Below are 13010 nucleotides of genomic sequence, written 5' to 3'. Positions count from 1 at the left end.
ACCTAAATATCATTTACTCTGGTTGATCATTCAGTGCAAAATAGAAGGAAAACATTGGCTCGAAAGAAAACAACTCTCCTGGCTGTGTAAGATATATCCTTGCATGTTTCTGTTAGACAAAATGCATTCTACCAAATCTGATAATAATTATAATCTTAAAACTTACTTCTTTAAAATTTATATTTCAATGTATCCATGCATTTTCCCCCCAACCTTCAAGTTTTCATCCTGCAGTATCAAAATTATAATGTTTGAATTTATGAAAACATGTTTATTTCACTGTCTTGTACATAAATACAAAATAATTTATTCTAAGTCTCATTTTACGCAGCATGTATTCATATAAAACATGAAACAATGTAACAACAGAAAAATTATAAAAAAAGGTTTTTACAATGAACTAGGATGATAGAAATCATGAATGTTTGATGAAAACACTACTTTTCAATGTTTAATGTATCTTCTTGCTTGGCTTTCCCAATTTTTCATATTTACTCTTACTACTGTACCAAAGAACTAGGGGGATAACCAATGATGGTGTTGTCATGAAGGCAAATGCCAACCAGTCCCAATAATGAGATGAAAATTTCTTGTTGTATTCCCTGAAGGCAATGATTCCTCCTTCACCTGGTTCACTGCTCAAAGAACGTTTGATCTGAAATAAATAAAATAAAATAAATAAACTAAAAAAAAACTGTTCTGTCATAATTATTGACCATCATTTGAAATCATTTGCTCAAAAAATACTAAGGTAAAGCAAGCTTGGATACAGGGGTAGCATAGCTCAGTGGTGTATCAAGCTGGACACCCTTTCGACACCTGCATGCAAGAGTGACCTCAAAATCTGATAAGCATAAGATAATAAGTGATTAAAGTTTGAATATTACGAATTTTATTAAATTCATTTTATTTCTAGTGTTAGGATTGTTATCAAAAATGATTTTTCATCAAAATTCTTGACAACCAAACTTTAATCACTTGTATAAACTTTTTCCATTTTGAGTTGCGCCACTCCTGCATGCAGCCAATGGTTTACAATAGCGTTTCATTAGATCTTGTATATCTTCTAAGCTCATTTAAACCTTCAGTGAGGGCACCAGTTTTATAACATGCAAGGTTGCACACAGACTCTGAGTTCACACTTATTTATGACCTTATTTTATTTGAACTAAAAATAATTCCATGAAAAATATTGCGTTTCTTTTAATTAAAATTATAGAAAATGAGTCAACAACAGAAACGAAAGAGGAAAGAAGTATTTCATATAGAAAAATGAACAAACTTTTAACATGTAAATTTTAACAAAAAATTTCTAAAAAACAGTAATTTTTACAAAAAAATGACTGAAAGCCACTTATTTTCCATAGCAGCCATTGCATATAAAATTTTCATGTTCTAAACACATAAATTTGTGACATCTTTTACAAAAATATTTCGTAGGTCTATTTTTCTTAGTCACAATATTTACATCTGCCTTTTTGGGGAAAAGATATATTTGGTTGTTGTTCTTCTTCTTGAAAACCACAAATTTCCATAATTCTTAGTTTCAAAGTTGTTGGTAATGAGATGATTGATGCCCTTGTGAGCAAATGATCTTGAAGTAACGCAAAACCTAGATCTCATAAAAATGTTAGTCTTACGATGGTCTTCTCTTCAGTATTATTTGGATAATAAACAACTTGACTGTTAATTCCAGCAACATTCAGACAAAGATAAAAAACAATTGTTGCCACCTTCTTGTAGTTCTTGCAGTAAGGAGCGTGGACTGACACTCTGCATCAATCAAAAACAAGTATATGTTATCACTTCCAGCCGTGCCTCCGTGTTAACAATCAATGAATGCAGGAGCTAGACAAAACATTGCAGGGTGGGAGGAACAAATTAAGGCGAGTTATACACGAAGATACAAAAGTGCGGAGTCAGAGTCTGCATGCACCCACTGGAGCATTAATTGATTACAGTGTCATCTGCATACTACAAGTTACTAATTAATTATTTAATGTACTTTTAAATATTTCTACAGAATATAAGTTGAACAGAAGCAGTGATAAAATGTCCATCAATTTACTCTGTGACACTTTAATTCAATAAACAGTTTACAATATTATTATAATTTGATTGATAATGTTCTTATTCTGTCGTCTCAATGGCATTTGTACCTCTAAAATTGTCTATTCCGCTGTAAGCTCTGCACTAGGATATTCGTGTGTAGTGTATGATATATCCTAGGCACTTATCCAATGGTAGAGCTGGACATAGGTTTATTTATTACCAAGTCTTGACAAAGACTTGGCATAAATTTCTTACATGAAAAACTATTTGTATGTTGTAGAAATAAAACACAGTTTTAGTTGAAAATACAAAGACAACCTCAGAGTCTTAAGGTGACGAAGTCAGGGGCAGAGCCCCAGTGATCGTCTCCCTAGAGTTTAGGGCTCTAGGAGAGACCGAGGTAAATGGTGAACTGTCTTTGGCTTGGAATTCAACTAATATTTATACATAATATTTTACAAGATTCCAAGCCAAAAGACCAATGAAAAAATTGAAATTGGTAAGGAAGGCGGGGCGATGCGCGCCAAGGATGCTCATTGGTCACTCTGACCGAGTACTTGGCGACAATAGGTATCAATATTAGGTTTTCATGTCCTACTCTATCGAAATATTTTATTAGTGAACAAAACACATGTGAAGGACAATATCTACATCAAAACAGTTGTATGAGTACATTTATAGTAAATAGTCTGCCTCAAGTACATATCTTCTAACTTTTCATAAATTCTCATATGTATCACTTGAGGTAGTACCTTTAAAGTTTAACTCATCAGGCAGTGCCAGATAAAGGGGCAGACAAGCTCATGACTATCACAGGTGCCAAATTATGAGGGGTGCTGATATAAAAATAAAATATTTTTTTACATTAATTATTTTTTTAGATTTTATAAATGATCACTTTTCATGTGACATTGATTAAATATTTGTAGTATTCTTTATAAGATATTATAGTTTAATTACATAGTCAGAATTCTCAGAATAATAACTTAAAAAATAAGAATAATAAACAAAAACAAAAATTTACTAATAAAAATAATGATGTCTAATGAAAGTATTTATGGCTTTTATCACACAACATTGATGGAGACAAATGCTAAGTACTGAACCGATCTTTATACAAAAAGGGATCTATTATACAAACAGCATGATTATGAAGCTACTAATGATGATATTGTTAATGCGAAATAACATTTCAAAATAAATGTATTCAACATATTAGTAGATCAAATTAAGTCTTCATTAGTAACCATTACAGCTTGCGAACATAGTTTCAGTAAATTGAAACATATTTAAAATCAATGATGGCAAATGAAAGATTAAATAGCTTGGCAATTTTGTTAACAGAAAATGTAGATGCAAAAAAATATAAACATGACCAAAAACATACATGTTTGAAGATTTAAAAGCTAAACAAAATATTTTTAAATTATTTTTATGAAATATATATATTATGTACTGTATTTGTCATACATTTCATTTCTTTGTTGAGGTTATAATCCTTGTTTTTGTATTGCTTTGTATATAATCATGCTATGGCATCACTTCCAGTATGTATTGTTAAAAGTCATATCATAACTATAGCTGCAAAAATTTAACAGATATCCAATACTGTTACAAAATATAATAACCAACTAAAATGGTTACTTGTGTTTTCGTAGTGTTCAATAGTGAGAGGACTCTTTCACTGCTTGTTGTTTAAGAATAGTTATAAAAAGAACCTCTTTCAGTATTATTCTTGTATCATATACATAATGTGTTAAACAAGTCTACTAATACTTTTAAGTCTGCCTTATTATCTTAGAGCTTTTGATAGGATATTTGATTTCATCTATCATGAGCTTATGCCTCTGTGACGGCTTTATTTTTTGTATCTCCTGCATTTCACCTCTTTTGTAGGTTTAATTTGGTCTTAATTTCTTGAATAAATCTATTGTAATGCAATGCAACAAAAATTGCATTAACTGGCAGAAATATTTACTTAATGCCAATAATCTGACAGTAAATAAATTTTGAGTGTACTTTCTTTGGCAATTTTCAAAAAAATAAGGCGTAAAACATGTACAAGGACATAGAAAATCAGGCAAATTAAGTATCATAAAATCACTCATAGTTCTCTAAGTATGCATTATAAATTTAGACCACAAGCTTTTTCTAAAGACAGTTAAAGGTAAATGAGTGAATTAACCAAAATTTTAAGAGAATACTTACTTTTACAGATGCATCATCTACTGCCTTATAGGATACTTCTGCACTTGTGAAATTGAAATATCCATACCTCAAAGGCCTGACAACAACAACATGGGTAACATTGGATTGTGGTGGAATTCTTTCAAATTTGGACTGCAAGTGACCTCCAACAACTTCAAATGCTTCATGATGGAATCCATTATCTACAAGTTGAACATTAACAGCTGCTGAAGTTCCTACATTGAATATGGTGTATTTAACTTCGATATCCTTAGTTTCCACTAAATATCTATTCAAAATTTGCTTTGATACCAGTAGTCTTGGACCTGTATCATCTTCTGATTCGCAATGGGCAAAGGAAAATAGTGCAATAACTAAGAATAACAATCCAGATTTCATTCTAAAGACAAAAAATAAAATAATAATTTATTCCCTAAATTTAAATTAAATTTTGTTTAAAAAGTTATTATTTAAGTAATAAATGTTACCTACTTGTCGGCTTAATTTATCACAACTACTAAATATCACTTATTTCCACTAACTGTAATTCTCCTTCTGTTAGATCATTCCAACCTAACCAGAATTAAAGTGAAAGATCGAAATTTCTCATTTGTGATTGTGGCACGCCACGAAATCGCCACGTTTCGGAACTGTCAAAATGTTGGCTCTTTTAGTTTAAAAAATCGACACACAATGGCGTGTTACCATTTATGTATTATACTATGGTTACCAGGGGTTTCCTTAAAATTTTCTTTAAAGTCAATGGCTAACACAGAGAACAAATAATGAACACAATATTGTAGATTAAAATTAAACAAAAAAATATAAAACAAGAAAGCACGTTAAATAAGAATGTTTTTATACAAAATTAGAAGGTTTAGGTGGTTGGATATCTAAGTGTCAGAATATATAAATTAAGTAGAAGAAATCCCATACAAATAATCAAACAAGTATCAAAGTCATGTGAGTTTTGTATTGACAGTTGTTTTGTTTTATGTTTTGTAAAATTACATATTTACAGTATTCATTTCATACCATAACCGTAGTTTGTGTTAACAAGTGTGATAACTGAATGTGATTTTAAAATATTTATAATGGGAGACAAAGGTAAAAGGTAAGAAAATTGTTTATGTTCTAAAAATTTTGTATGACACTAGCGTAGTAAGACGGAAGGATGTCTGTGGAGATGAAATTTATTTCAATGAATTCTGCTATATTTTAGAATATATTAACTTATTTTCTATATCTAGAAGCTATTCTGTGTAGGTGGTATTCAAATTACTAAATAAAATGAAAGAAATAAAGTTGGATATTGATATGAAAATAAGAAAGATACCAAGGAATATAGACCCATATTATATTCCTTGAAGATACTATTGATACTATTATGTGTCTGATGATAATAAACAAACAGTCTACAACCCAGGGGAAGATTTTTAATTGGTTATTTTACCCACCATATAATACAATACATACTACAATATGTAATAACAATTTTAGAAACTATGCTGTCAATCCAATTCTTATCAGTACATGTAAGTCACAGGTAGGATAAACTTACCAGTTAAGGGGGTAACTTAGGTAGGTAATACAAAAATAATTACCTGCGACCTAATGCCATACAAAAATATTGGTACCAGGAGCAGGGAAAATTTTTTTATTTTAGGAAAACTTTTTCCCCATTTTTGGTAATTTGACACAGTACAGCATTCATACACAAAGTTTCGAATCAGTATCTAGATTAATTTTTTTGGGACACTGTACATTTTGACTGGGACAGGGGTAAGAAATCTAAGGTGCAACCTTTAATTTGAACCCCCATGCTTTGTGTACTGATAAGAATTAGCGGCATAGTTTCTAAAGTTGTTATTACATATTGTAGTATTGATTTATATGTTATTCATGCTGGGTCAAATGACCCATTAAAAATGTCCCATGAGCGTCTAGTCTAAAATAAAATATACAAGGAAATGAGCACACATAAATCATCATAAAGAAATAAATGTATATAAACATAAAGAAGTCTTCTTCAGTAGCTAAACCTATTTCACCTTTGTTTAAGACTTTTGGCTTAGTTCTTTAAGTCTTCTTTGAAGTAATGATTAAAGTAATTCAAATATATAGTTATATAATGTTTTGATCTCCTATTTAATAAAAAAATAAACATATTTTATTAAATATGTTGGATGTAAGCAATTTTTAAGCCTTCACTTTGTGGTTAGTTGATACATTAGAATTAATTTTTTTCATAACTATTTTGGATTAATTTTGAAATTACTAATACTTCATAGGTTAACTTCATAGGTCTAGCTCAGTTACACAAATACATTTATTTTAAATTTTTTATTTAGGTTCTTAAGTACACTGCAGAATACTTCTTTGCCTTTATTTTTGATTAACATACTTAAACCTTTTTCAGTGACAATGATCCAGGAGCTTCCATGATATCGAAATCACCTGGAGGAATACAAAAGGTACCTTTATTTTTACCTAAAATAATCATTTTAGTGTTGTTATTAATAAATCATTTTTAGTTGTCACAATTCTTGGCCGAAAAACGCAAGAGGAAAGTTAAACTTGAGCAACCAGTTTCAACACTCAAAGATCCTTTCGAACTTGTAAACAATTGTATAACAATTGCTCCAAGTAAAACTGGGTATATTCAGGAGGAAAGTCTAAGCCACTATTGTATATGGGATTCTTTATATCCTGAAAATGTTGAAAGAGTTGCTTGTGCTGAAAGAAGGTAATTTTCATTATTAATTAGAAAGTTTATTCCAAATGGTTCTCTAAATTTTAATCAATATCAATTTATTTTTTTTTATTTAAGCTTTCATTACTAATTCCTTAATTGTACTTCTCTTCTTTTGCTCCATACACATTAAATTCCTTTCATTTGCTGTTTTAACCTAGTTAATGTTTATTATTTGATCATAAAGGGCATTTGATCATTACCCATTATTCGAAAAAAAAATTAAAACAATTTTTTTACATGTAAATATAAATAGCACATCATAGAAACACAAGGTAAAAACATTAAGAACAAAACATACTAATAGCATTTATACCTAGGTAATTATTTTTAACTAAAACTATTTGAAATAAAAGCAAAACAAAAATCGAAATACAAGAAATGAAGGGAACAATAAAATAAAATTAACAGACCAAAATACAAACCAGATATTACCCAATCAATATACTTCAGCCTTTGTAAAATGATAATAATTGGTAAATAAATCTAATTCTGTTTCTAATTGAATCTAATTTTTAATCAAAAAGTGAAAGTAGTAATCCAAAATCACATGGGTTAACTGGTCGCAATCACATGTCACTCATGCATCATGAATATTTCCAAGAGTTCATTTCTTTCAACAAAAGTATTCATTCTTATATTACCTGAGGTTTAGATGTCATATATGTACCCAGAACTATGTATAAAAGTACAATGAATTCACCCTTTTTAAAAGCTTACTTAAATTTAATCAGTTACCTATATCTGTAAAAAAATGTATTAGTCTCAATAATTTTAAAATGTTACTTAAACAATATATCAAAAATTTATAGTGTACTTTCTCTATATCGTATGTATATTAGGTTCTTCTATTTAAATAAAGATCTATCTATCTATACTCAAAAATTTTGAATTCAATCATTGGTAGGGTGTAAGAAAATATATTTTGTTGCTGGTCACTTTACATTGTAACAATAGTGGCCTAATAATACATTAGGTCTAGTTTACAAAATAAGTTTTCATGAATCATATTGTCACAAATGCAATTTACCCCGCAATTGATCCTACATATTTGACAGTAAACAGAACAAAAGGCAATTATCAAGATTAGAAGTTTCTGAGAATTTCTGAGAAAAATTTAATTCTCTTGATTCTCAAAATAACCGAGTTAATCCATTTAATAGCGGAATTAATCAATGTCCTGACATGTTGAAATGTGTTTACACACATACCAAAATAAAGATACACAAGATAAATCAACAGCTGAATTAGCATTGTTGAATAGCTTGTAGTAATGGCTGCATAGAAAATGCAGTGGCAAAAATGAATACAATTCTGGAAGCTGTTTAACATTAAATAAGTTGAAATTAAATGTATCAAAGACTAAAGCTTTAATTATAACAAGTAAATATAAGTATAGCAAAATCAATATGAATAACATTAATTTATCCATAAATGATGAAAAGATTGAAATAACAACTATTAAATTCTTAGGATTTCAACTTGATAACACTCCTTTATTGGAGTAAAAAAAATCAGCAAAAAATTATACTTTTTTACAAGAGTAGCAAAAAATTTATCATTAGAAACTAGGCTTCATTCAATTCAATAATTTTATTATTATAATACTATTATTATTATTATTATAATAATTATATTATTATTATTATATTATTAGTACTATTACAAGAATTAATACTAAACTCAACAGTCTTCCAGGTTGAACCGCGTCTATTATCATTGCAATGATAATTGACGCTGTTCAACCCAGAAGACTGTTGAAGTTTAATATTAATTCTTGAAATAGTATTAATCTTAGCTCTAGATTTTATATATATATATATATATATATATATATATATATATATATATACAGATATGCAATTTATTTTTAATTTATTTATTTTACGGAACATAGGCTTTTTAATACAATAACTCAGATTCCCTGATTGGCAATTAACCAGTGTAAATTTCCATGTAACGTCGCGATATTTTATAATTAATTTATTTGTTCAACTGGACTCTCTCTCCAGTCGATATCCTACTACCGCAGCGTACGTTACCAAACGGAAAAGATCATCGTATAATTAAATCTAACCGCGAGCCGCCAGTGTAAAAACGTACAATTTTACGTAGATATGGAATTAAAAATATTATTTAACTAAAAAAAAATTGTTATATTTTATTGCCAAAATGTCTTGAAGAAAAGCAGATTTCTAAAAATAAAAATAAAAAGGAATTCCAAAAATAACATAATAATAACCTCTTTCTGCAGAGCAAAAACCAAATCTGTTGTACAGAGATACTCTCATACCTGAGCAGTTCCGGTCTAATGCTTCCACAAAGATAAATTATTTTGTCCCTCAATTCCGCTAAATTTCCGGCTCTTTTAAAACAATGTCGATAAACACTTGCTGTCAAATATCCCCACAGAAAAAAATCATTTGGGGATAAGTCTGGTGATTTGGGAGACCACTTGATCGTACCACGAGAAGAAATTAATTTATTTCCAAAAATGGTTTCTAAATAATTTTGGACAGCTCGTGTATTGTGAGCAGGACAGCCGTCTTGTTGAAACCAAATATAGTCAAAGTTGACAGGAAGTAATGAACTGCTGGAATAATTTGATTTTGCAACAATTCGAAATATTTATTTCTCATTAAATTTCCATCAATAAAAAATGGGCCGATATAGTCCCCCAAAAGTACCTGTCCAAACATTACATTTTTGGGAATATTGTGTTCGTACGGGAATACTCAAGTATTTATTATGCCGAGACCAATATCTTACGACAGAAGGATTATGTTTCCGATGTAACGAAAATTTCGATTCATCAGTAAACAAAATGTTTTTTAAAAAATGTTCATTTTCATTTTGTTTACTCATCATGAGTTTACAAAATTCTATGCGTTTGAAATTGTTCTCGGCTAATTACTCTTCGAGTACTTAGTTGAAACTTTAAAACAACGGTAACCGTTTCGGTTCAAAATATTCCTGACAGTCCTATTATTCATTTCAACTTTTTCAGCAATAGTTTTGCTTGGTCACTAGTTTCATTAAAACTACAAACATCAATTTCCCTATTTTGCCGAACTTCGTTGATTATTTTCTCTTGTGGCAGATCCGTACATTTTCGACAGTTTTGTACACAACCAAACGATTCAATAATAAATTTATAATGTCGCGGTACAAATTGCCCCCAAAATACCATTTTAAAATTTGTACTTTTTCTTCGATTGTATACATGGTTAGAAACACTACTTTAATTTCAGCTTATGGCATTATAATAAAAATCAAAGGTATTTGATTTGCTCGGCCAGTGATGTTTCTTGGGACTGTTGCCAAATCGGTAGATACCTTCGGCAAAAATCGGTAGATTTCGATATATCATAATATAAACTCTTTTGAATTTTAAATTATAAATAATATTTGGAATAATAAATGTATTAAAGTATAACTTAACCAATTCAAATAATACCTAATGAACACAAACAAAATTATTGTTGTTAATAAAACATTATCTGCACAAAAATACAGAATTACGAATCAAACGGAATTTCAGGAAAATATCGGTAGACGGAACAACACTGTCGGTGTTCGCGAGCCAAATACGCTGCTACAAATCGCGAAAGAGCAGCAATCCAGTGGAACAAACATATTAATTATAAATCATCGCGATGTTATATTGAAATTTACACTGGTTAATTGCAAATCAGGGAATCTGAGTTATTGTATTAAAAAACCCATGTTTCGTAATCCAAATATATATATATATATATATATATATATATATATATATATATATATATATATATATATATATATAATGGGTCAAATAATGTTTGTACATACATTTTTCATTTTTTAGGATAAATGCCTTAGAATTAAAACATCGATGTGTACTAGTGCCACGTTTACATTTTTCTACAGAAGTATTTTTGAAGAAACATACTCCTGAATTATTAGAAAAGCTCAAATTAACTAAGGAACTTTCTGGAGAAGATTTACGTACATTCTCGTCTAAATATGATGCTGTGTATTTTACCCAGGTAAATGTGAACAATTTTTATTAAAAAAAAATTTATTTACAAAGATCTGATTATATATATATATATATATATATATATATATATATATATATATATATATATATATATATATATATAGGGATTCTACAGTATTCACTGCCTTCCCTCGCTCAACCGTTTCCATCTCTCTCTGTTGTTCCATTCTCCATCGTTTAGTCCTCTCTTACTCATGGCGTCGTCTACTTCGTTCCTCCTGGATTTTCGGGGTCGTCCTCTTTTCCTCCTTCCTATGGGGCTCCATTCGGTTATTCTCTTTATCCATCTGCTGTCGCTAGTTCTTCTTACATGTCCATACCACTTTAGTCTTTTTTGTTCTATATATGTTAGTATGTCTGTTTCTATTGATGTTCTTTGCTTTATTTCGTCATTACTTCTCCTGTCCATTCTTGTTACTCTGCAGCATCTTCGCAGGCATTCCATCTCTGTTGCTACTATCTTACTGCTATTTTTCTTGTTTATGCTCCAATTTTCAGCCCCATATGTCATTATACTTCGCACTAATGTTTTATAAATCTGCGTTTTTGTCTTCATATTTAGGTTTCTATCCCACCATACTGAGTTAAGTTGTCGGATTGCTGTTCTTGTTTGTCCTAATCTTTGTGTAATTTCTTCCTCTGTTGTTGCCTTTTTCGTGATTATAAACCCCAGGTATTGAATTTATCCTTTCCTTTGATTGTTACGTTGTCATCAATCTGTAGATCTTCTATGTCTTCTTCACTTGTAGATAGGTACTCTGTTTTCGCGAGGTTAATATCTAGGCCAGCCTTGGTATATTCTTCTTGTAGTTTCTTCATCATGTAGCTGATGTCGTCTTGGTCTTGTGCAATCACTACTTGATCGTCTGCAAAACTTAACGTATATAGGTATTCGTTCCGTACCGGTACTCCCATGCCTTCGCATTTTCTTTTCCATGTAGTCAAGGCTTTCTCTAAGTATATTTTGAATAGGGTTGGAGATGTGGAACAACCCTGCAGGAGCCCTTTTGTTGTGGTGAAGTCTCCTATGATTCTTGTTCCCATTTTAATGGACACTTTATTTTCTTTATACAGAGCTTTTGTAGCTTCTATGAGTTCCGTCTGTATTTCTAATTTGTACATTGCCTCCCATAGTTCTGACCTTGGTACAGAGTCATACGCCTTTCTCAGGTCCACAAACGCCAAGTGTATATCTCTATTTTTAGCTTTTTTCTTTTCCAACAGTTGTTCCAGTGTGTATATGTGGTCTATGCATGATCTTCCTGCCGTGAAGCCTGCCTGATCCTCCCCGATTTTGCCTTTTATCGCTTGCTCTATCTTTTCTCGCAGTATCTTCCCATATAATCTTCCTATTGATGATATTACTCTTATTCCTCTGTAGTTTTCGCATCGTTTTCTATCTCCTTTCTTAAATATAGATGTCATATATGCCGCCGTCCATTCCTTTGGGAGCTGTTCTTCATTTATGGCTTTCTGAAATATCCATTGTATCATCCCGTGTAATTTTTTTGATCCGTATTTTATAAGCTCAGGTGAGATGCCTCCAGGTCCCGGTGCTTTCTTATTTTTGATTGCTTTTATGGCCGTTCTCATTTCCCTATCTGTTATTTCTATTTCTTGTTGTGGGAATCTGCTTCGTCTTCGCCTGTTTTCTTTTCCAATGAATTGTGGTCTTTGTTCTGTTAATAGTTCCTTGTAGTAGTCCTTCCATTCTTTGTCCTGTATATTTCCCAATTTAATTTTTTCTTTTGAGTTTTGTTTCATTCCTCTCAGTACTTCCCATGACTCCGAAGTTCTTGTACCTCCTATATATGTTTCAATATTTGAGCAGATTCTTTCCCATTCTTCATTCTTTTGCTGTGTTATTTGTTTTTTCACTTCTCTATCTTTTTTTCTATATTCTTTATAAACTTCATCGTTGTTTGTAGTCAGCCATTTTCTGTATAGTTGCTTTTTTTCTTCAATTATTCTTTTTGT

General features: G+C 30.5%; 2 protein-coding genes across 3 annotated transcripts in view; one reads left to right on the top strand and one right to left on the bottom strand.

The window, feature by feature from the left end:
* Positions 1-256: 256 nt before the first annotated feature.
* SsRbeta (signal sequence receptor beta) lies at positions 257-4884 on the bottom strand. The gene is made up of 3 exons (XM_072546851.1): positions 4732-4884; positions 4261-4639; positions 257-655 (listed from the first exon to the last, which is right to left on the bottom strand). Exons 2-3 carry the CDS (start codon positions 4636-4638, stop codon positions 452-454), a joined length of 582 nt encoding a protein of 193 aa, XP_072402952.1. The 5' UTR covers position 4639; positions 4732-4884; the 3' UTR covers positions 257-451.
* Positions 4885-5023: 139 nt separating this feature from the next.
* The window catches only part of HDAC6 (histone deacetylase 6), a 45967-nt gene continuing 37980 nt past the window's right edge, over positions 5024-13010 (top strand). For both annotated transcript variants that reach the window (XM_072546850.1, XM_072546849.1), the window contains exons 1-4: positions 5024-5353; positions 6659-6713; positions 6774-6985; positions 10839-11019. In XM_072546850.1, the coding sequence (XP_072402951.1) occupies positions 5334-5353; positions 6659-6713; positions 6774-6985; positions 10839-11019 (468 nt within the window). In that variant the 5' untranslated portion in view covers positions 5024-5333. The remainder of the gene's footprint in view (positions 5354-6658; positions 6714-6773; positions 6986-10838; positions 11020-13010) is intronic.

Source organism: Diabrotica undecimpunctata, chromosome 10 (assembly GCF_040954645.1).
Source record: "Diabrotica undecimpunctata isolate CICGRU chromosome 10, icDiaUnde3, whole genome shotgun sequence".
Classification (NCBI taxonomy): Eukaryota; Metazoa; Arthropoda; class Insecta; order Coleoptera; family Chrysomelidae; genus Diabrotica; species Diabrotica undecimpunctata.
This window is presented reverse-complemented; position numbering and strand designations above follow the sequence as displayed.

Bases quoted from the DNA above. Each gene is read 5' to 3' on its own strand.
- SsRbeta (XM_072546851.1), bottom strand. From the start codon at position 4,638: ATGAAATCTGGATTGTTATTCTTAGTTATTGCACTATTTTCCTTTGCC. The intron at 656-4,260 runs GTAAGTATTCTC...TATTTATTTCAG, and splicing joins TAGATGATGCATCTGTAAAA to ATCAAACGTTCTTTGAGCAG.